General features: G+C 28.5%; 2 protein-coding genes and 1 long non-coding RNA gene across 9 annotated transcripts in view; 1 reads left to right on the forward strand and 2 right to left on the reverse strand.

Annotated features, from left to right (window-relative positions):
• Positions 1 to 26,184, reverse strand: part of LOC123261588 (hemicentin-2-like) — a 295,756-nt gene that overhangs the window by 252,783 nt on the left and 16,789 nt on the right. The window lies entirely within an intron of this gene.
• Positions 5,226 to 6,579, forward strand: LOC123261590. The gene is made up of 4 exons (XR_006508692.1): positions 5,226 to 5,451; positions 5,525 to 5,652; positions 5,746 to 5,947; positions 6,129 to 6,579. It is a non-coding gene; the product is annotated as an uncharacterized LOC123261590 (long non-coding RNA).
• LOC123260452 (putative protein TPRXL) lies at positions 10,632 to 11,694 on the reverse strand. The gene is made up of 4 exons (XM_044721553.1): positions 11,634 to 11,694; positions 11,070 to 11,531; positions 10,922 to 10,987; positions 10,632 to 10,849 (listed from the first exon to the last, which is right to left on the reverse strand). Exons 1-4 carry the CDS (start codon positions 11,692 to 11,694, stop codon positions 10,632 to 10,634), a joined length of 807 nt encoding a protein of 268 aa, XP_044577488.1.

A 26,184-nucleotide genomic window follows, 5' to 3' on the forward strand; every position in this document is an offset into this window, starting at 1 on the left:
CACTATGTAATATTTATCATTTAAATGCTACAATTTATTCTTTACATGGAAGAAAATACTATTTCAAACAGTAATATTCGCTATGTGAATGTTGAAAATGTTAAAGTATAATAATTAATAATTTTGACTTTGATATTTATCATCTCGTACCTAAAAAATAATCGCATTATATTTAAACGCAACGCTAAAAATCAAACTATAATTATTGATTTTCTTGGACTGGTTAAATATATATTTTAAGAGTAGAATTTCTACTGTTTCAAATGTTAAATTCTCCCAGAGTGAGACCCCCTTCTCCTCATCTGAATTCCCCTCCTTCTTATAGTATGGACTATATATTGAAACGACAATTTTTACTGTTTGAAACTGTAATTTTTTAAGATGAGAGAGTCGTTATTTACTATAGTGACAGCTATTTATCTTTTATTTTTTCTATTAAATTATAAATTGTGGCTTTTGCACTTTCTACATTTTCTATAATATTTACACTGGAGACAATTTTATTTAATAGTAATAAAAAAGTTTATTTGGACTTGAAAAAAAAAAACTTAGTTAATAGTAATAAAATTATATTCCATATGAATAAAATTTTATTCCATATAAATAAAATTTTATTAGTATTTAATAAAATTTTCTGAAATACTAATATGTGTTTTTAATACACTGATAAAAAAATTGACTTGACTCAAGAGCCAAACTCTTGGACCAAGAATACCATTTTGAAGAAAATGATATTCTTAAGTCAAGAGAATAAATTCTTGAGCTAAGAAATTATTCTTGGTCTAAGAAAATTTTCTTGAGTCAAGAATTTATTCTCTTGACTCAAGAAAATATTTTTCTTCAAAATGGAATTCTTGGTTCAAGAGTTTGGCTCTTGAGTCAAGTCAATTTTTTTATCAGTGTACGAATATTAAGTCATCAAAACAAATAATCTCAAAAAAAAAAATTAATATTCATCAATTAATTATAATATATTCAAATATATTTTCACAGTAAAATCTTTTAATAAATAAATAGTATAAAGATGTTTCAACGAGACATCCTAACCTAACCTACTTGTTTATTTCCCCTTCCCCTTTATTAGCCAAATAAACATTTAATTAAATAGTAATAAAATTTTATTACTATCAAATAAAATTGTCTCAGTGTACACAGTAAAAAATTTTGCGTCATTGCGTCAAAAAACTTAGTTTTAAAAATTTTTGTGTTAAATATTAACACTTTTTTGTGTTGATTTAACATTTATTGTGTTAAATTAACACAAAATTTTTTGACGCAAAATTTTTTACTGTGTATATTTTTGCCACCCTAATGTCCGCTGTACTGTTTTAAACTATAAAGATTAACCATAATCCGAGTGAATTTTACAGTTTACTTTTTTCCGTGTATAAAATTTTTTCTAGAAAATATACAAAAATCAAAAAGTGTAATAATTTATTATAGCAAAAAATTTTTTTACAAGTAAATGGATCTAAAATTTTATTCAAATAAAAACACATTCATCTGAATTTTAGTTTGTTTTTTTATCAAACACATCTGAATTAAACTAAATCAGGTCAAACTAGCAAAAACTAGAAAAAAAAAATCCAAAAAAGCTTTCCCGTGGAATTGCAAACTGCACCTTCTACAAAAATAAAACATTCATAATATATACGCTGAAAAGGGGATCGTGAAACGGAAAGACTTGCACAATTTATATCGAATTAATACTGCAATCGATTTTGAGTATAGTAGAAGCACAAGCACAAACGAGGCGTTAGGGAATTTAGAATAGATTTGGCCCGCAGGATAAAGAATGAGACGAAAAAGTAAAAGAGAGTGAAAAAAGGTAGGACACGAAAAAATAAAGAAAGAACAGTAAACTTTTTCTCTTTAGGTTCTCTTGTTCGTCCTCGTCCTCGTCCTCAGGGCTTATCGCTGCGGCCGCGGCTCTGGAAAGGGATCCAAGTACGGATACCAGGGTTGGGTTGGGGTCGGTTTGGTTTGGTTGGGATGTGCTCCAAGTGAAGTGGGTGATTTCTGGCCAGGGGTTGCAGAAACATTAAGAACTGAAGGGACCAAGCCGGTAGTCGTGTCGCAGTGTGGTAGTAGGCGGCGGGTGAAGAAACGACGAGAGAACTTTGTAGTATATGGTGTGTAGTAAGTAGTAGAGGCTTGTGCGACGATAGCGATGAGTACTGGGCTACACCAGCAGCCATCAGTAGCGGCTCGTCCCAGAACCTCATCGAAAAAGCTTTCCTCGGTCCGCTTTCGACCCTCAGGGCTACTCTCCCACAATCTACTCAACTCTCCTCTCAATCTTACGACAACTACCAAGGACCAGGATCTCCAAAATGAAACTGTACAAGATAAGATTCTACTCGACCTCATCGGTTCCAAAGGACATTCAGCAATAAACCTTCTCTTTCTCTCTTTCCCTCGGTTCTATTCATACTCTCCACTACCGAGTCTCTTAGAAGTCTTGTCAAGAGAAAAGGACTCAATAAACCATCCCCGAAATTTTACATTAGTAGTATGGAGGGTAGAGGTAAGGAGAGTCATCTCATATGGGAGAAAAGTTGAAAAAGTGTCCAGTTGTATGCGCTGTATTTAATGTACACTAAATGTTAAAATTATGTAAAATTGATGGTCTTGAGGGAGTCTTGACTCCAAGATCAAATAAAACTTATTTATCTATCTATCTATCTATCTAAATAACAGTTCAAAAATCCTCCACAATCGCGCTGGTGGATGCACAGGGTATGGTATGAATGTAGCAATTGTAGATGAATTGAAGTATGCCGAGTTAAAAAATTTAATGTCATTATCGACTAAAGTAGTTAATTATTGAGAATTTCAACAACTTAAGTTGTACAAAATATTGTGGTAAATATAACCTTACAGAATTATTATAACCAAACGTGCGTTTAGAGTGATTTTATTTCGTAAACTGTAAATAGTACGGTTATTGATATATAAACATTTAATTTTATGAAAAAGTGAGTGAATAACAGAACAGTTATGGGTAAAATTTGTGTTGTGAAAAGTTGTCCAAGTGGACGTAAATCCCAAAACAAAAAAAATAGTTCACCTCAGCCTCTTTCGTATTTCCAACCAACAGTATGTGAATCAATTTTTATAAAAAATGTATGAAAATTAAATTAGCCGACATTGGAAAATTTTTATAATTTTTTTTTTCGAAAAAAATGATTTCAAAATAATTGAAAAAAAAAATTTAAGTGCAATTTTTTAAAAATAGTTTTTTTACTTATAATTGTTATTAATTCAAAATAATCAAAAATTTTCAAATGTCTGCTAATTTTAGTGTCGTGAAAAACTTACATTATAAACCTTTGCTCAATTCTATAATTTTTTTGGTAAACGAAAGCATATTCATTTTTTATTTATCTAATTTCGCAGACACCGGCAAGATTACAAAATTGGAAAATTTCGCTAAGTATTAAAAGCTACTGATTACATCTGTCATCTCCATTTTAAAGAGGAACAAATAAAAATGTACGAGAAACTGTACATTAAAGGAGAGCTCATAATTATGCCTTTAGGAAAAAAAATACTGAAAGAAGAAGCTTTACCAACGATGCAGCATCAGTTTATTCCGGTTGTCACAGGGTTTTTATTCCCTGTGTGCGTCCCTCCCTGCGCCTAAATTTGGCAACAGATCCACACTCGGTGTGTCTCTGAATTTATTATTTTATATTGATTTATGAATTTATTTATTGAATTTAATATTATTAGTATTATTTATATTTGAAATTTCTAATATTATGGTTATTAATTTAAGAATTAATTTTATCTTTATTTCAGACATTTATAATGAATTATTTGTAATTTATTATTATTATTATTATTATTATTTGTGTGCATTGCCGTAAATCATTGGCGTATAGTACCTAATTTTACTATGAGTGATAAATCATAGCCTTTACTCGCACGGGTGAGGCCCTACAATATCGATCGCGAGCAAAGAGTTCATTGAATTAGGGAAAATGGCTAGAGAGGCCCTTGTTGTCGAACACGAGGCCTCGAACGGTTTACGGTGACAAAAATTGAGCAGACACGCGGTGGCCCGCTTGGTGTGAGGTAGGCACGCGGGACCTCCGCTATTGTAAGGAGTGTGGATTTGGTGCCTTGGTTTGAGTTTCCTTTTCTGGTGAGTACTCACAAGTTGAGATCAATTAATATCCGCACACCGCTGTCTCCTGGCTTAAATAAGTTATTCTTTTACTGTCCAACTAAAATCACTATCGATTGATCGGGTCGATCCCGTAGCGAGTAAGGGTTATCATAAGGGAATATTTGTACCTGTCCCGAAAGCCGCGTGTTGGGTCCTCGATACGGCCAGCAATTTTTATAATTATTATTGTCAAATTAGGTTTATTATTTTGCGTCATTGACAATTATTATTGTCAAACATTAACTATCATTACAAGTATTATTTTCAAGCGCAATTCAGATTTAATATTCTTAAATTTTAATTACTGTTACGATTATTGTTTTGATTGCGGTTATTATTATTCTCGAACGCAATATTGTAGAATAAGTTGAAGAGAAATTTATATGTTAATCACGAATTCCATAAAGGATTTATTTTGTTATTTAATGGATAAATTTAGTTTTAAGTAACTTCGTTTTTGAATAAACAATTTATTTATTTTTATTGAAATTTTCTGATCCATTAATAATTAATGTATGAAAGCTGATTCCCGGATTCCTTTCCTATGACTCATCTTCCTATCTTAGTTAAATAATCTAGGATATTAGTTTATAATTATTTAGTTATTGTTTTTGATTCCAAATAATATACTAATCTCGACTTTGATTATTTCGTGGTTTATTTTCCATTCTCATTAATTTAAATCGTTAATTGATCGTCCGGCGCGGCCCCTGGAATTTTTATTATTTTTGGTGATTTTCATAAAAAATTACCTGGCGTCCAAATGTGCACTAACCCAGCCTAAGGGGTTTCCGGGTTAATTTTATTATATGTTTAAAAAGGGCGAGCGTAAAATACCCTACCCAGCCGATATCTCCGCCATCGGTCGAATTTAGTTAAATTTTGGGGAAAAGTATTGTTACACGGTATTTGAACATGAGTTTCTAACAAGTACTGTAGATGAACTCAAAATGCTAAGCTTACATTCGAATAACTATGAAGACGAAGAGCTATTTCAAGTGCAAGAAAATAACATCGAGCCCCAGACAATATTAGTAGATGATGTTCCTAATAATTTAATAGATGATGGTGCTCAAACGGAGCAAGACTTGATAGAACCACCTTTCAGTCAACACGCCTGTAAGGATTCGAAGAATCTACAAGAAATCGAAGCTCCAAAATTGCCACCGTTTTGGTTGTATATACCCGAGCCCAATGGATTTGTATTTATGTGAATGGATCCAACAACTCAGCAGATCAAAATTCGGTTACGCTTAAACAAGGATACATCTATTACGGTATGTATTAATGAATTTCCGAGCAGATACATCTATTATTTTTTAACAATCATTGATTATTATTTTTTTTCAGGTTCTTTTTCCTAACAATGACTAACTGCCTCTAAACGAAAAAATTAATTCATTAAGTTGTATCTATGACTACTTGAAATCAGTGGAAAGATGGCCTTTATGTGTTGGTACTCAGATTGACAGTATAAAGTAAGGATTGCTTGTTTTTGCTTAAGTGAATGTATGAGCTACTGAGAAAAGGATTCATACAAATTGAATTAATATAATTACATTAATTTTCAGGTATTCAAAACTTTGTAAAAATGTGATTGTTGGTGATGACACTTATAAAAGGAACCAAGCTAATCCAAGATGTAAACCTTGTCGAATATTACGGAATCGATTGCAGAGTCGAAATTCGACTTCAATTAATTTGGAAACAACAATTGCTAAAAAAAGACGTGCTTCAAATCTAGTTAGGCAATGCAAACGTTTAAAAAAAATGGTAAGTTTTATAAAATACAATTGTTTTTTCATTTTCAAAAATATCAACATACAAATTCTCTATGACTATAAAATGGTATGAGGTCTAAAAATCACTAAATTTATATGACTTTTAATTCTACGGATGTTATTAAATTCCGAAAAAAATAATTAAAAAACTATTTTATCTATTTGTTTAACAGGCAAACCTCCCAATTTATACAATTTCAATGGCTACACAGTGCATCACAAATTGATTATCATTAGGAAACATTTCCTACTGGATAATATTAATATATGTATTTGCGAGAGTATGCAAATATAATATTACTTGATAATCTATCAAGAAGTTTCGTAATATGAACATAAGTCAAAAATAATGAGTAGTTATTGACAATATACTCATGTTTGTCGTAAAATATTATATTTTTCTACGGCAATTTAAAATGATTTAACAATTTTTGGACAGTTTTTAATAAGACTCAAGATCAAATAATTTTATATACCTCCCAATATTTTTGTTTCATCAAGGGTGGTTTGTACATATAAATTTGTACATATATTTGTACATAATATTAAATAATTTCTTTGATTTCGGAAAAATAAGAATTGTATATTAAATTAAATAACTTCTGTCATTCAAATTATAACATAATACAGATCTACATTAAATTTTTTAATTTTTTATTAATAAAATGATAATAAAATTCTCTTTCTTTACTTACATAAATTAAATAGCTGAATCTAACAATTTCTAAAAATTAAAACTAAAATGAATCGAAAAAATGCCAAATTATTATCATAAAATCAATACTTGCGATATTTTTTAAAATTTTTAATATTTAATTTATTATTGATAATGTTTGTATGACATTATGTCTTTTATTGCTGTTAATTTATATTGTTCATTACGGGTTCAGTCCATGTTACATGACTGCTTTTGTAGTAATATTGAAATATATTAATTTATAGAAATAAATAATTTTTTTTTAGCGAATAATATTGTTTTAATACGTTCATTGATTAAAGGTATCTATGTTTTAGTCTAAAAATTTTTTAGATGCAGAAATTGATTGCTTACAGGAGAAAATTTTTATATTTTCGTTTTGCTCCTGATGAACTTTTGTACTCTAATTTTAAACACATTCGTTTGTTTATTTTATTATTTTCATGTACTTATTTATTTTCTATAACATAGTTATTTCTTCTTATTAATATATTAATTTATTTTTTTATATTCACAAATAAGCGTTAAATCGTTAAATGATACGTAAAAAATAATCATATATTGTTTCCCACTTTATGCGGATTTTTAAAAGCGCGCCATAACTTAGCGGAAGTTTCTCTTTCCTTGTTTATTTTTCAAGCCTACTCTAACAATATTTGGCGCTTCTTTTAAGAGTTACCTTGATGCAAATGTGGCGCCATCCTAATTTAATACATTTTGACGGACACTTTTTCATATACACAGATGATTCTCCTTACCTCTACCCTCCGTAATTAGTAGTTAAACAGGGGGGGGGGGGTTAGAGGCCAACCCCGAGCGCAACCTAGCGGCCACCACCCGGAACTATGACGAGTTGTGTACCCTCTGTCAGTAACTTATCTAGCGTTATCTGGAATATCGACGGGTGATTATTTGTTAACGACATCTCTGAGCGTGAATTTGGAGGGCGCTTTTGGGCCTTATGTGAGGTGGGGAGAGGTTGTTTTTGAATTTCGGCGGGGTTATTGGTGGGGTTATGTTATTATTAATATTTTTAGCTTATGAAAAATTGTTATCTAATAAATTTTCTTATCTTATGAACGATTGTTATCTAATGAATTTTCTTATCTTTATGAGTCAGTAACTTTCTCTCCAAAAATTTATTTAATCTATTATATTGATCAGCATACTTTTACAAATAATCATAATTTATTTTAAAAATTAGTTATTTTATCAAATTGTTGATCAGCTTATCAGCTTTGTGACTCATTTTTAGTAACAAATACCCCCAATTTTCATCTATTTTTGGTGGGGGTTCGGGATATAAGAGCTGAATCAAATTTTGAAACTTCACAGTTCTAAAAGTTCGAGTGGTGATATACAGTTTTTCTCTAATAAGTTTGAAAATAAGTGTTGTGTTAAATAGCTGATTACTTTGTGACTGATTATTCGACATTTCTTTTATAACTCAGTGTGTAAGTATATATTGACAATTATCCATTTAAATTATCCTATTTCCCATTCTAGAGTTTTATAAATAATTTTCTGTTTAGTGAATCATCGATTTCTCAGCTATCAACAACGCAGCAACTTTAAAAGACATTCTGCCAAAAAAGAAAATGTCAGAACTCACTCTCAATCAGGAGTATCTAGTCACTGGACTTAAAATGATTACAACTAAATTTGGAGAAAGCGTCATTGCGTCATTGGATGCTGAATTAGCTGTGTATTTACCCCAACGAGCAACAACCGCAATTCAAAAGAATCCATCATCACTGGAGTTACTCACTGAGCTTATCAATCAAAATAAATTGAGCCCTCTTTACCATGGGGGCCCATATAATAAATTTGAGTTTATTGAAAAATTTGATACCGAAGATGATGTACAGTAAACATTTATCATCCTTAAATAAAGTAGCAATCTACATTACCAGTCATAACTGAATATTCTTTTATATATTTTCCATTATTATAATTATTTTTAGATTTTAAATTATTATTACTACTTTACTCGAATCCACAGATTCGGTAGAATCTGGCGCAAAGTTCCGTTCAAATCGTTGTCATCGGAGCGCCAGACTACCGACTATGTTTACTGTAAGCAGAACAGTATTTTGAGGTTGCAAAATTTTATTTAATTCTACGGTACTTTTTTTTCCTAAATTGTATATTATAACAGTAATTAATACTTTATTTTACTGTTATTAATTAATTATATTCACTTATAACAATTAATCTACTTGAAATTACTAAATTTAATCAGCACAAACTAGAGCAACGCAAAAATTTCGATCCTGACTTTTTTTCGATGGGCAAAGTGATCTGCCACAGACTAAATAATTCGAGAATGCATAGTAATCCTTTATTAGATGGGAAACTACAGTTAAAAAAAGATATTTCACAGCTTGCAACTACACCCGCCAGGATGCGCTGGAATTATTTTTACATAAACTGTAGCTTCAAGAGGATAGTTTGCTATAAAAAATGCAGCCAACGCGAGATTTAAGTTGGTACCAATCCACAGATTCGGTAGAATCTGGCGCCAAGTTCCGTTCAAATCCGTTGTAAACGGAGCGCCAGACTACCGACTATGTTTACTGTAAGCAGAACGGTATTTTGAGATTGCAAAATTTTATTTAATTCTACGGTACTTCTTGTTCCTAAATTTTATATTATAACAGTAATTCATGCTTTATTTTACTGATATTAATTAATTATATTCAATTATAATAATTAATCCACTTGAAATTATTAAATTTTATCAGCACAAACTATAGCAAGCTCAAAAATTTCGATCCTGACTTTTTTTCTATGTAAAAAGTGACATGCCATAGACTAAATAATTCGAGAATGCATGGTAATCTTTCAATAGATGGGAAACTACAGTTAAAAAAATACATTTCACAGCTTGCATCTACATCCACCAGGGTGCGCTGGAATTGTCTTTACATAAACTGTAGCTTCAAGAGGATAGTTTGCTATAAAAAATGCAGCCAACGCGAGATTTAAGTTGGTACCAACTGTAAATTTTTATTATAATTACAAAAAATACTAAAATCCGAACAAAAACAGTTTCACTGTAAAAAAAATCGCGCCAAGTCCACGTTCATAAGACTATTAAGAAAAAAAAATTTCTTATTTCTTTACAAAAAGATATAAAATAAAAAAATTAAAAAATCCAAGTAACCGATATAATTGTATTTGATTTTCGGAAATTAAAAATAATTTTATTGTAAATTTGAAAATTAAAAAAAAAATTTTGGAACGTACTTGGTGTGCGTCATTGTGTATTTCAATTTTTTTAAAGTCCTAGTTAATAGATTTTACGAATTTAATTAAAAGTAAATTATTTTGTAACCACGCACACTAAATACGTTCCAAAATTTTTTTTTAATTTTCAAATTTACAATAAAATTTTTTTTAATTTCCGAAAATCAAATACAATTATATCGGTTACTTGGATTTTTTAATTTTATATCTTTTTGTAAAGAAATAAGAAATTTTTTTTTCTTAATAGTCTTATGAACGTGGACTTGGCGCGATTTTTTTTTACAGTGAAACTGTTTTTGTCCGGATTATTATTACTTTACTCTCAAAAACTGTAGAGTACTAAATTTTCATACTCAGCACTATTATTCTTATTCATCACTTAAATTTTTTCATATTTTTAAACCCTGGTTCAGAAATCTTGTTTGAAATGATTTGAAATAATTTAAAAGCATCTGATTTGAATATTATATATAGATATACAATTAACATGAAGTTAACCATTTCAAATTATCTTTCTGAATCAGAAAACTAAATGAACAATAACACAATTAAATTAAGTTTAAACTTCAATTTTATTTAAGAAATCATCATCAATAATTTACAAAATTATTATTATTATTATTATTATTATTATTATTATTATTATTATTATTAATATTACAATAATTTTCTCAAATGATTACATATATTTTTAAGATGAAAAAAAAAAAAGAAAAATGTTTAATTTTCTTTAAATTTGAGGCTGCAGTAGATTGAAGTATTGTCCATTTTCACTTATCAACTGCAGCACCTGCTGATTCAGCAACATTATCGACATTTTCTGTTGGAGATTCTGTTGATGATATTCTTCCAACTGATCCTGTAGCTGCCTATTATAATCATTCAATCTTTGCAGCTCGCGCTGCTGCTCTGCAATAACGAATTGTTGCTGGAAATAATTCATGGAATCTAAAACGAAAAAAATTTTTTATTTTCAAAAATAATCATACTTAATAATAAATTTTAAAGATATTAATTTACCGGATGATGATGATGATGATGATGATACTGTTGGTTGTTGTAATGATAATGGGTTGGATATAGAGCCTGAAAATAAAAAAAAAAATTTTTCCAATGTGAGAAATTTAAATTTAAAAAAAATTGTAATGAATAATCAAATTATTTTTACCTGGTGATGACGATGATGTTGATGGCAATGGTGATGGTGATGACAATGAGGATGATGATGATGATGATGATGACCAAAGTTGAGGTTTAGTACTCCAAAGAAATGATGCTGGTTTCCCCCCAAATGTTAAGGGCGTTGAGGTTGTTACAGGTGGGAAATTAATCATCAGGTTATTATCATGGGGTACATTCTCATTATATATCCACCTGATCAGCTCATCATCATCAGGTGCATAATCAAAATTGTTATTATCCAACATAATCGCTTCATCATCATCATAGGTTGGTGATGGCAACTGTTGATGACCATTGAACATACTCCCGATATGATCATCACTGTCAGGAGTATAGCACAAACTCTCCTCATCAGTTTCCATCACTTCATCACACCACAGTGATGGTGATGATGGTTGCGGTGATGATGATGATGATGATGATGATGACGGTAACCAAGATATGAAATCTAAAAAGTAAAAAATTTTTATGAAAATTTCAAAAATAATTATATTTAAATATTATTTAATATTTATTCAAAAATAATTGTATTTAAAGATATTATTTTTACCTGATGATGGTGACGCTAATGTTGCTGATGATGATGATCCATAATTTGTATTATTTTCCATCGAATTAGTAATAAAATTATACATTTGCATGGAATTATAATAATGATTATCATCATCCATTCTTCGGAACCACCAAAACCCGTCTTTGGTTAAGGTAAGGAGAGCGGGCACATTTTCAAGCATAAAAACATGCTCAAACACGCTCTCTTTCTTAACCAACTCATCATCCACCCCCAATGTCGTATTACTTATTAATACCAATATATTATTGATGTGGTTGAATATTTTTAATAAATCTCCAGCAGTCATCCATGCTGAAGGTATAAAACATCTTTCGATTTTTAAAACCATGATCTGTAAGAGAAATAACAATATTTAAGGTAATATTAATACTATATATTCGACACTTAAAATACAAAATGCAAAATACAACTAACCTCGATTAAAAATAGCTCCAAAAAATAATAATAATGAAACACTTTTTTGTTATAATTAAAAACTTGCTTTGAAATATTTAGAAGCAACAAAACTTTTCAACTTTGAATATATAAGCACTTGTAATAAATGAGAAGTGGAAATAAGCACTATCAATAGATCTATAACAACTGTGGTGTGTGATGCCAAAGTCTAAACTGCAACGCAGGGTTTGAAATAGATGTCCACTCAAAAAAATTCACGGGAAACAGTAAACATTATCATAATGCATGACCCTTTTAAAGGTTTTCCCACACCACAATTTACAAAAAACTATCCTCAACTAAGTATCAAATCAGCGTTAAGTTCCAAAGGAAATTTTTAAGGAAGGAGTGAAAATCTTAGGTAGAGACTTACTTGTCACACCTATTTACCAAATTTAACTCTACCTACAAACATAATTATAATAATAATTTTCATGTTTTTGCGGTTGTTTAAATTCATAGTTTTTAATTATTCAATATTTTCTAACTAATTTTTGATTTTAAATAACTATTCAATAATTAATTGATTAAATATGAAATATGAAATATGATAATCATAAGCATCCCCCCATGAAAAAAAAATATAAATAATATATATTTCGAAATATGTAAAAAATATTTTTTAAATATATATTAAAAATACATAAAAAATACATAGCTAACAATATAAAAAATATATTTTGAATATATTTGAAATATATAAAATATATATGGAAATCGGCCATAACTTAGTGATTAAAAATATATTTATTATACATATTTCTCATATATTTATATATTTTTTATAGATTTTTAATATATTTAAAATATATTTCTTACAAATTTCGAAATATATCTTTTTTAAATTTTTTTATAGGGGGGGGGGGATTTTAATATATATTATTAATATTGATTATTAACATTTATTTATAATAGAATACTAGTTCTATGAATATTCATGAAATTCATTGAAATTTCCAAGGAAATTTGTTTAAATTTGAATTAGCTCTCATAATATTATACTTTATTATTGAAATAAAATAAAATAATAACAGTAGGAATTTGAATAATAAATATTAAAAAAATAAATGAAAATATTGAAAAAATCAATGAGTTAGCGTATGCGAGCTTGATAATTATTATTTAATTACCTTAAAATTAAGTTCGCTTACAATTTATTATAAAATCAAAAAAATTACGTTCACGTCATAATATTTTTTTTTGCTCTTATCGCCATTGTTTATTTTGTATTTATCATTAAAAAAAATACTTTAATTTCACTTATGATTAAAAACGAGTAGATTGTTAAAACTAAATACAAAAATTTTTGTATAACCCTTCTAATTACCTAGACGTTATGTTCAAATGTACTTATCCCATCATTACTTTATTTACTCAGGATCACGGACATTACATCGTTTTCTACTTACAATATATATATATATATATATATATATATACTTATTACTAAGGGATTCAAAAATTCTATTGAGTACTTTTTGTATCATTGTTTGCGCTGTATTTATCATTAAAATGCTTTATTATTGGGAAAAAAACGAGTAGATTGTTAAAACTAACTAAAAATTAGCAAGATGTAATTTTCAAATGTATTTATGATTACCATCATTACTTTATTTACTTAGGATTATGAACATTACATTGTTTTCTACTTATTGTATAAAAAATAGATACATATATGAATTTTTAATTCATTTATGATTTATATCTTAGAAATATATTATCACAGCTTCATATCAGTAAAGTTCTATTTACTTGGATCCTTTAAGTGATTTAAAAATGAATAACTTTATCTATTTTTGATCAACAATTTATAGATATTTTTGTTATTTTTTATGTGACTCACCCAAAGTGAAAGCTAATAATTGTATCAATTGTTTCTATCAAAAAATTCCTCAATTCTTATCTATAAAAAACGTATAAATTGAATGATTTTGGCTCCAAATTCATTAGTTTACCGTATAACTTGACAATGTTCACGTCTAACGTATAAAATATATATAATAAGCAAGGAATTGGTGGGGTGCTACCATTTCTAATCCCAGCTTTTGCAGCACTTAGTGCTGTAGGTGGTTTAAGTGGAGGTGTAGCGGCAATCGTTCGTACTGTAAATGCAGCTAAATCAGCTAAACGAGAGCTTGAGGAAAGTAAACGTCATAATAAGACTATGGAAGCAATATCTTTAGGTAAAGGGTTATACTTGACACCGTATAAACAGGGCATGGGATTGTATTTGAGACCTAATCCAAAAAACTAATAACGCTACCACATCGAGCACTCTCGAATTATGATTTAATAAAATATGCAGAGGATTTAAAAATCCCATATTTTCGAGGTGTCTTCATGAGAAATGATTTACCAAAGTCTAAACCATGGACGAATGAATCTGCAATCATAAATCTGGATGATAAAAATGGGAATGGGACACATTGGGTTGCCTATAAGAAAAATAATAATGATGTTAATTATTTCGATAGCTTTGGAAATCTTCAACCACCTAGTGATCTCATGAAATATCTTGATGTGAGTAGCGTTAAGTATAACCAGCAAAAATACCAAGATTACAATACAGTTATATGTGGACACTTATGTCTTAAATTTTTGAGTGATCAACTATAAATTCACATGTTAAGTTTAATCAGCTATCAGTCATGGATGAGTCATTGTCGTTGACACTATCGGGAAATAACTCTGTATTGGAGGCTCAATATTTTCCACCAATTGAGTTATCACCTATAAAAACTTATGTTTTGGGATTAGTGGAACTGTTAACGTATAATTCAATACCTAATATTGATGAAGGTGCTAATAAAATTTATATTGGAAGTGGCCTTAAATGGGCTGATAAAGTAATAACGATACCAACTGGGAGCTATGAGTTGAAGGATGTTGAGGAATATATATTAAAACATAAGCCAGAAGATGTTGAATTCAGTTTAAAAGCGAATAATAATGAATTGTGAATTGCGAGTATTAGCACCAGTATCCCATTGTATTCCATGTTTGTAACCCTTATAATCGGTGGTTTCTGAAACCCACCCTTCATTAGGGTTATCAAACGGTGGTTTGAAGATGTAATATCGGCACTCATATGCTCCTCTATTGATAATGTCACCAGAAATATAAATCGCACAAAGTTCTTTAACTATAAACTCTTCACCACGTATCTCAAACCCTGTAATATCCAAGATGATCTCCATCTTGTCTATTCCTCCGCTAATCGTTTTTTCAATAACTCCAATTTTGAAATCTGTTTGATAATTTCCTGTTGAGTCATACGCTCCTTCAGTGCAGATAATTTTATAATATCCGTAATAACTTGAGCAAATTCACGAGCTTGATGAATGAAGATGCTAGCAGTTGAATAAATAGTGAACAATTTAAAAGAGTCTGAATGTTCTGAGTCGTTGTCAACATTAATTCTGTAATCTGGATAGACTAAATCGTTAATAGCATCATATACACAACTGCGAGACTTAAGAATATCCTTTTCATGATTTCTCAAATGTTTGAGTAATTCGATAAGCTCATCAAGGGTGTCTATGAGTTGGAGTGTGCTGGGACAAACACACTGTAAATCCAAGTGTTTTAAAAGTGACTACAAATGGGCATTTAACATAGGAAATTCAAAACACATGGAAGTGTTTTAAAAGTGACTACAATGCTTTAAGATAGAAACAAAACACTTTATGTGTGTTTTGTTAAAACACTTGGATTTACAGTGCAGTCAAGTCTCTGAGAACATCCAACAAGTCGTGGTTTTCAATGAGAAATTCGATACCAAACACTTTAAAAAACTTATCTACAAACATAGTACCATCCGTTGAACGACTTCACTCGAAAAAAAATTTTTAGAACTGTAGATATGCGGTGAGTATTGTTGGGTCTTATAGCCCGAATCCCCACCAAAAGTAGATGAAAATTGGGGGTATTTGTTACTAAAAATGAGTCACAAAGCTGATAAGCTGATCAACAATTTAATAAAATAACTAATTTTTCAAATAAATGATGATTAATTGTAAAAGTATGCTGATCAATAAATAGCTTAAATAAATTTTTGGAGAGAAAGTTACTGACTCATAAAGATAAGAAAATTTATTAGATAACAATTGTTCATAAGATAAGAATATTAATAATAACATAACCCCCACCAATAACCCCGCCGAAATTCAAAAACAACCTCTCCCCACCTCACATAAGGTCCAAAAGCGCCCTCCAAATTCACGCTCAGAGATGTCGGTAACAAATAATCACCCGTCGATATTCCAGATAACGCTAGATAAGTTACCGATAGAGGGTACACAACTCGTCATAGTTCCGGGTGGTGGCCGCTAGGTGGCGCTCGGGGTTGGCCTCTAACCCCCCCTGTTTAACTATTTACATTTAAAAATTATATTCTTTTTTTAGAGAATGTTTGTCCAAGTTTGGAGTAGTTTGTTTATCATTAATATCCACTTTGAAATTTTTTTTAAGGTCGCTCGAAAATTATTAAGCCGGAGAAATAGCAGGCAGCCGACGGGTTTTAATTTTGCTCTGCTTATGATAGGGACAGAAACTAAAATTTTATGTTCTGCACTGAGAAAAAAAATACTTTTATTGAGAAAAATTTAGCTTTATATGGGTGATTATCTGTAAGGACGTCTTAAATCTTTACAAAATTGTCCGACCAAATTATTTTTAATTTTATTAGAAAAAAAAATTAACAAGGGCTACAAAACTATGAGCTTAATGATAATAAATAAACAGCCAAATTAATTTTTGTATTTTCGATATTTGTGTGTCTCTTGCCATATAACATGTCAGGAGACTGTTTGCCAGGGGACTGTTTTTTTTATCAAATTGAGAAAAATCAAGCAAACTATTTCAATGCATTCAACTTTTCAAGTTCTCAATGAATGTTTACATTAATTAGAATGATATTAAGACTTATGGATCCAATTTTATAAATAAAAATAGTTGCCAGGAGACTGAGTTTTGAAGTTGCCCAGACACATATTTCCAGCACAAACGGTACTTTGACACTAAATAAAATGGCGATAAAGCGCTAACAGCCCTATGGTTATTAACTCAAGGCTAGCTAGGTCCTTATAAACCTTACAAAAGGTAAAATAACACGCTGGATTTTTTTTTTTGGCTTTGAACTTTTGGCAGGGGACTGTTCTTAAAATGCCTGGGACAAACTTTGGTTTAATGAATTTAATGAAACAAATTAACTTTAGGTACTTTTTATTGAAGAAGATTGTTAGTTAACTAATTAAGTTTATAAACATTATGGACCAAATTATATGCTATGGACGAATAACTTAAAATTTAATCTTAAAGTTTTAATTTTGGGAATGGGACAGCCCAGGGGACTGTTATTTCGGTGGTTTACGAATTTATAGCAAAAAAACCACAATTTATCTCATTTTAGTTTTCAATGCTCCAAATAGAAATGTTTTTTTACTTTCGTAATAAATTTTTTTTAGTAACAAAATAACAATTTTTCCAATAAAAAAATGCCTGGGACAGCGAAAAACATCCTTACAGAGAATCACCCATATAAGAACAAATATTTTTTAAAATTTTTGAGAATATATCATTTTTATCTCAATAATTTTTTGAATTGATAGAAATAATTTTTACTTAATTCAAGTAAAGCTATTCTTTTATTTACCTATAATATACTTACAAATACCTAATATAATAAAAAAAATAAATATTGATGTTTTTTTATCAAGAAATTAGTAATTAATGATAATAAAATAAATATTTTTAACGGAATCCTTGTACCAAGAAATTCTCGTTTAGACAATAATACTTTTTTTTCGCAGTGTGACTTAAAAAAAAAAACATTTAATTTTTAAACACAAAATTTTGTGCTACAAAATCAATTTAGGCGTTAAAAAAAAATTTTAAAAGATGTAATATTTTATCTTAGACCAAAATAAGGTTTAGAATTTTATTATTATTTGTATTAACTATCGAAAAAAAATTCTACAAACAAAAAATACAATGTAACAATGATAAAAGAAGGTTGATGGTTAAGTTTAAAAATATTTTACTCATGTATAAGTTTAAATTCCGAAAAAAGCGCTTCGCTTGTCGATAAAGAATTTATTTTTTCATTAAATTAATGTATTCTAGAAATTGGAATTAAAATTTAAATAATTTTGGATTAAAATTAAGTAAAAAAATTTTTGACGAAAAGATCTTGATTTTTTTTTCCAGTATTTCACAACATTTCACATGGACTAAAGATGAGCAAAAATGAACAAGTACCAAGCGGTAATAGAAGAAGCCACTTTATACTCTTGAAACCGTCCAATTTCTCTGGTTGTTTACTCCAATGCTAGTGAGAAATAAAATGAGGACTGAAAATAGGCAGCGAAAAAAAATTGACCGTAAAAAAAAAAAGTTTCTAGACGTCTCAAGCAATCTTAAACATCACACTCGACAAATAAAACCATCCTCGCTTTTTAAAAGTTACTTTCGGAACAACAAGATTTTCAATTAAAAAACTGTCCAATGTACTTTTTTATCTCGGCAATTAAATTGCAAAGCTCATTGTTGGAAATGACAAAGCTACTTTTCTCTCCTGTCCGCTAAATTCTCTCATTTAATATCCAATTCGCCGACTTTCTATTAATTGGAATCTCGACAACAAAAATAAAAGAATTAAACATAAGTTTGTCTAATGTCGCGAATTGTACGGAAACCCAGAGCGGAAATATGATATCAGCAATCACTGAGATATCTCGAGCAATTAATCACTCATTTAACTATCATTATTGTTATTATCATCATCAAAGTTAGTAGAAGTAGATATTATATTATATTGAACAAATCGATTGTCACTGGGAGAGTCTAAGATCTTGTCTGCATGAACGGTCCTTTGTTCAAATGCAGTGTCACCTACCGGAGGCGTTGGTTAAACTGATCGTACGTCACTAATAGACCACGGGCACGATTTCGGAGGCAGGAACTCCAGACCAGATGTCTCTCTGGAATGACAAATGCAGCGATCGGTTGTCATACTGACTCCCGGCTCTATGAATTCCTGATCGTGATAATATATACGAATTAATCCGGATTGTTAATGCAGCTTCAAGTTATTTAGATCGTGGGAATTTAACCCCTTGTTCTCTAAATTTATCGGGTCGTACTTATACTGTAAGAAGTTAGGAATGCATTCAGGGTAAATTTAGGTTTTCTTGGGGAATTGCGGAGTAAATAAAGATTCTAATTCAAATGTTTAATAAAGATTGTTTTTAAATCTTATTAATAAATTTTTATAATTTCTTAACAAATTATCAAAAAATGATACTTGTAAAAATTAAAAAAAAATATTAATGCTATTTTTTTTAAATATTAAAATTTATTTTTTATATGGGGCATTCCATAGTGACTGGTGGGACATTTGACTCTGGAATTCCATCAATTATAAGCTATAATTATGTGACTGAAACTTATACTACAGTAAAATTTATCTAATAATATAGAAGAATAACTAACTAACAACATCTTTTTGTCAAAAAACTCGATTACTTTTTAAGTTTCTCGTAATTGTCATTTGACGGAGTGTGACTGGTGGGACTAAGAAAAATCCTTCTCTCTTACCAAAGGTATACTTAAAGTCCAATTTCAGTTCGACGATTAAACTTTTAACGAATACTTCCCTCTCAATACAAAATTTATCCTACAAACATTCAATATTATGAAGAATTAGACTGCTTACCTACGTAAAAACAATTAAAAAAATTTTTTTTATTGCGACTGGTGGGACAGGCATTTGTGACTGGTGGGACAAGTACAAAATGTCTATATCAAGTTGTTTATTAAAAAGACTTTTATATTATTTCAACCTTAAAAACATTATTGTTTATATATTTAACTATAAATTATTTAGGATAATTAAAAAAAAACTAATTAAAAAACACAAATAAAAGATTTAACATGCTGACAACACGATCTTGATAAACTTAATTTAAGTGTTAATTAATAACGAAAATGAAAAAATTTGTTCTTAAAACTATAATAATAAATATGTTAATTAATAACAAACATAAAATAAATTTGTTTTTAAAACTATTAAAATAACACCTGAACCAGATACTAGTTAGTACGGCTAAAAAGTTACTAAGAGGGAAAAATCCATTTTCTTATTGATTAAAAAAAATTTTCTTTACAAATTAGTAAAATATAAACTTTTAATAATATATTAGGGCTAAATTAAAATGAATTAGAGAAATTTTTAAATTTTAGTCATTTTTCCATTTTGCATGGAAGCCCCATAAATTAATTTTTTTAATTTTTAACTATTTTATTATTTTTATCTAATAAAAAAAAAATTAAAAATTTACTGCGTCAATTAAAAAAAAAAACTCCATTCTCAAAATATTTTTACAGTATGAATAAATATTATAATTTGCAATAAAATTTTATCGCTTTATTAAAACTTGGTATAAACCATTCAGTTGCTGTTTTCAACAAACAATTAATTAAAACAATTCATTGAGTAGGTATTTGTATTATTGAGTGCTCTCATGAAATAAAATTTTCAATAACTTTGCAGCATTTAATTAACGATGAATAGATCAAAATACTTTATTTATGAACAAAAAATTATTGAATTAATTAATGACCGAGTAATTTGAAAGCAAATCTGAGTATGAATGCCCATAGAATAACACAAAATATGATTGAATTGAGCTCTCTAATAATTAACATCTATCAAGAACCATTAATTAAACTTTAAAAGTACTGATCAGCCATAAAATATCGAGTAAAAAAATGAATTAAAAAAAAATCTTTTGTTCTCGAACGTTTTTAAAACAAACAATGAAATTCTATACTACAGAGATAGAGACGGTATTTTTTGTACATTGTAGTCGATTTAACAATAAATGAAATAAAACTTCTCATTTATTTTGAAATTCACCCAAGCGGAATGCACATCCCTTGTTAAATTTCAAGTTCTCGTTATCGACGCTCATTAGTATCACTATTATCGATAACCCAGTGCACAAATTCACCAATAATCGGCACCTTTATTTATCTAGTTTATTGCGTGATTTGCGAAAAAAAAATAAAAATATAAAATAAAGTAAAAAAAAAATCTTTAGACTTTGGAGTAAAAAATTAGTTCAATATAAAAAAGCGAACCTTTTTTCTCGGTAATTTTTTATGTTTCTGCTTGAAGTGTCTCCGGGGTGTAGAGCCTAAAAAGAGTGTGAACATTTGTAAGGACAAACCCATCAAACAACTCACGTTAGATCCTTTATCTCTGTTTTTTTTTTTTCCGTACTTTCTTTGTTTGGTTAAATTTTTTGTTCTGCTGACCGTGAATATTTTTTCGTAACAAAAATCCCTGAATATTTAAGTGGATTTATTTTATAACCCCCCGAAGTCTCGTCAAGGGAGATAAATGAGTATTGCTTGAATTTTTTAACGAGAGTTAAAAATGTTTAATGGAAAAAATAGAGGAAAACAATTGGATTTTTTGCTGAATAACTTGCTGGCTTTTTGGAATAATTTAAAAAAGTTAATAAGAGTTTATGCGAGTAAAAAAAAAGGTGATATAAATACTGATGGTAATGAGTCAGTAAAACTTAAACCATCAATCTTGTTCCCTTGAGGTCTTCAAAGTAATCCCAGAGTTACTAAAGTATTTTTTTGTTTCTCAGTTTAGATCGCGTGATAAAGTTGCAGACGATCATTTTGTCATTATTTAACGATTTATTTGATTTTTATAGGGGTTATACTTTTTTTTTTTTATTTTACGGTTGTTATTATTGAAATTTTTAAAAAAATAATTTTTTTATAATTTACTTGTTTGAAATAATAATAAGTAAGAAAAAAAATTAGTCAATATATGGAAAAATAATTTGAAATTTCACTTTTATTTTTACTAAATAAATTGAATAATAAAAATCGAAGCAAACAATAAATATTATGCTTAAAATAATAAGGTATTATTATTATTCTCGTCACACGTTTGCAAAATAAAAGTAATGACAATTTTATTCTAATTAAATAAATAAAGATTTATTAAAAATATTATTATTAAAAATTTGTTACTTTTAACTTGACTTTCATTACTTTTAAAATCTACAGAGAAAAATATCAATGAATTTTTTTTAGTTTAAACAATAGAAATACTCATTCTAAAGGTTGAAGCTTGCTTTGTAATACTTTAAATAACCTCGACCCCGGTTCGTCAAAAAATATCGAATGACACAGAAAAATACATCCTTTTACCTTTTAAGAAGGGTTTACATTTTTTCTCTCTCTCGCCCTCTATTAGACAAACGAAAGTATCTCTGTCATACTTGTACAACAAATGGAATCTTAAAACGCATTTTATGCATAAATAAATGAAAATTTTCCAAAAAAGCGCTTCGCTCTTCGATAGATAATTTAATTATCTATCGAAGAGCGAAGCGTTTTTTTTCGAAATTTTATCACATACATGAGAAAAACACGTTTGAAAATCAACTATAAACCGCTCTTAATTAGGGGTGTGCGAATATTCGAGTTTACGATTAATTCGCCTCGAATTCGAATCGAATTACGAATCGAATATTCGAATAGTTCGAGTACTTCGAATAGTTCGAATAATTCGAATAGTCCTAATAATTCGAATCGTTCGAATAGCTCAAATAATTCAAACAGTCGTTTTCTGTCAATAAACTGATTAATTTTTGTGTAAAAATTAATTCGTTTTATTTTATTTGACTAAATAAAGTCTTCATAATTATTCGATAGTAAAGTCTGCTTATTATTTGTAATAAATATCTCTTGGTGTATTCGGATTCCCCGCCTCGGGGCACCTCGCCATTTTGACATTTTTCCGGGAAAATTCGATTTTTTTAATAAATGAGATCTACGGGCACGATAGATCAGACATTGAAAAAGTGTAAATATAGACTATGGAAATTCTATAGCTTTAGCTCTAGCTAAGGTTATTTAAATTAATTTATTTTTCTCTTAACTGAAATAAATTACGTCTATAGCTATATTACATTATAGTAATATTTACATAGCCCACACGAATTTTTTATGAATTTTATATATTCCACAAATATGGGAAATATCATATAGGTTTATAAAATATATGAAAAAATCGTGTGCGTACTCAAATGAAAGGTCTCGATGAGTGTAACATCAGGATGAGCTTATATCTTGAAAAATGTCAATAACTAAGAAATGACATTGATATGTTGTCTACTGATGATGTTTTTAACGATATAAGCTCATCCTCGAGTTACACTTATCGAGACCTATCATTTAAATACCCACACGAATTTTTATATATTTCACAAATATGATAAATATCATATCTATAAAATCTTTTATTAAAAAGCTTATGCGATGTTTTCATTGTTGTCGCTTTTCATTGCTACCTTTACACTCTTTCAATGTCTGAACCACCGTGTCGTAGATCTTATTTAAAATAAAATCGAATTTTCCCGGAGAAATGTCAAAATGACGAGGTGCCCCGTAACAGGAAATATTTATTATAAATGCCCCCACCAAGAAATATTTATTATAAATATAATAAGCAGCCTTTACTATCAAATAATTATGAAGACTCCTTTAGTCAAATAAAATAAAACAAATTAATTTTTACATAAAAATTAGTTGGTTTATCGACAGAAAACGAATGTTTGAATTATTTAAAATATTCGAATTATTCGAACTACTCGAATTATTCGAACTATTCGAATATTCGATTCGAATTTCGAATCGAATAGTACTATTCGATTCGAATCGATTCGAACACTATTCGTACACCCCTAGTTTTAATTACAGTTGCAAAAATAAATTGAAGATAAACTTCAATGAATGTTGGAATTGAATTACGACACTGCAAATGATATTCAATATCGAAAAGTATGAGAAAAACGAGAAATTAAATTTTATATTGAATGAAATTTTATATACTTGCAAATGAATTCACAAAAATGCAAAAAAATATATATTTTTTTTTTAATTTTCTCAAACTTCTAAAAGGAGTCTAAAGTTTCCCGAGCTTCAATATAATTATTCTTACAAAACAATTTTCAATTTGACTAGCATAGTGAATCACTTGCACAAGTAAATAACTTTTAATAAGCAAAACAGCAATAAATTGAAGTAAAATATTTGGAATTGAATTACGACACTGCAAATGATATTCAATATCGAATAGTATGAGGAAAACGAGAAATTAAATTTTATGTTGAATGAAATTTTATATACTTGCAAATGAATTCACAAAAATGCAAAAAAATATATATTTTTTTTTTAATTTTCTCAAACTTCTAAAAGGAGTCTAAAGTTTCCCGAGCTTCAATATAATTATTCTTACAAAACAATTTTCAATTTGACTAGCATAGTGAATCACTTGCACAAGTAAATAACTTTTAATAAGCAAAACATCAATAAATTGAAGTAAAATATTTGGAATTGAATTACATTATCAGTTTTAAGATTTCCAACTAATTGTTCTACTTCATTTAAAGGAACTCTATAAATATGAAGCTCATTAAATTTGTAATGATAATACAATCATGGTTATCATGTATCAGCAATTGACAAATATTTGGAATTGAATTACATTATCAGTTTTAAGATTTCCAACTAATTGTTCTACTTCATTTAAAGGAACTCTATAAATATGAAGCTCATTAAATTTGTAATGATAATACAATCATGGTTATCATGTATCAGCAGATTAACAAATTAAATTTACGAATATCGTATTATTTATGATATATGAGTAATTGATGCGCTGAAAATCAGAATATTTCATAAAATATGATGAGCGAATATCAAAATTAATAACAATGAATAATTTTTTTAATTTTCTTAAATTTCTAAAAGGAGTCTAAAGTTTCCCGAGCTTCAATATAATTATTCTTACAAAACAATTTTCAATTTGACTAGCATAGTGAATCACTTGCACAAGTAAATAACTTTTAATAAGCAAAACATCAATAAATTGAAGTAAAATATTTGGAATTGAATTACATTATCAGTTTTAAGATTTCCAACTAATTGTTCTACTTCATTTAAAGGAACTCTATAAATATGAAGCTCATTAAATTTGTAATGATAATACAATCATGGTTATCATGTATCAGCAGATTAACAAATATTTGGAATTAAATTACATTATCAGTTTTAAGATTTCCAACTAATTATAGTTCTACTTCATTCAATGAAACTCTATAAATATGAAGCCCATCAAATTTGTAATGATAATACAATCATGGTTATCATCTATCAGCAAATTGACAAATATTTGGAATTGAATTACATTATCAGTTTTAAGATTTCCAACTAATTGTTCTACTTCATTTAAAGGAACTCTATAAATATGAAGCTCATTAAATTTGTAATGATAATACAATCATGGTTATCATGTATCAGCAGATTAACAAATATTTGGAATTGAATTACATTATCAGTTTTAAGATTTCCAACTAATTATAGTTCTATTTCATTCAATGAAACTCTATAAATATGAAGCCCATCAAATTTGTAATGATAATACAATCATGGTTATCATCTATCAGCAAAGTGACAAATATTTGGAATTGAATTACATGATCAGTTTTAAGATTTCCAACTAATTGTTCTACTTCATTTAAAGGAACTCTATAAATATGAAGCTCATTAAATTTGTAATGATAATACAATCATGGTTATCATCTATCAGCAAAGTGACAAATATTTGGAATTTAATTACATGATCAGTTTTAAGATTTCCAACTAATTGTTCTACTTCATTTAAAGGAACTATATAAATATGAAGCTCATTAAATTTGTAATGATAATACAATCATGGTTATCATCTATCAGCAAATTGACAAATATTTGGAATTGAATTACATTATCAGTTTTAAGATTTCCAACTAATTGTTCTACTTCATTTAAAGGAACTCTATAAATATGAAGCTCATTAAATTTGTAATGATAATACAATCATGGTTATCATGTATCAGCAAATTGACAAATATTTGGAATTGAATTACATTATCAGTTTTAAGATTTCCAACTAATTATAGTTCTACTTCATTCAATGAAACTCTATAAATATGAAGCCCATCAAATTTGTAATGATAATACA

The sequence above is a fragment of the Cotesia glomerata genome, linkage group LG3 (assembly GCF_020080835.1).
Source record: "Cotesia glomerata isolate CgM1 linkage group LG3, MPM_Cglom_v2.3, whole genome shotgun sequence".
NCBI lineage: Eukaryota > Metazoa > Arthropoda > Insecta > Hymenoptera > Braconidae > Cotesia > Cotesia glomerata.

Coding starts and splice junctions, on each gene's coding strand:
- LOC123260452 (XM_044721553.1), bottom strand. CDS start 11,694: ATGGAAAATAATACAAATTATGGATCATCATCATCAGCAACATTAGCG. Junction 11,532..11,633: donor ATTAGCGTCACCATCATCAG/GTAAAAATAATA, acceptor TTTACTTTTTAG/ATTTCATATCTTGGTTACCG. Junction 10,850..10,921: donor ATCATCATCATCATCATCCG/GTAAATTAATAT, acceptor TTTTCGTTTTAG/ATTCCATGAATTATTTCCAG.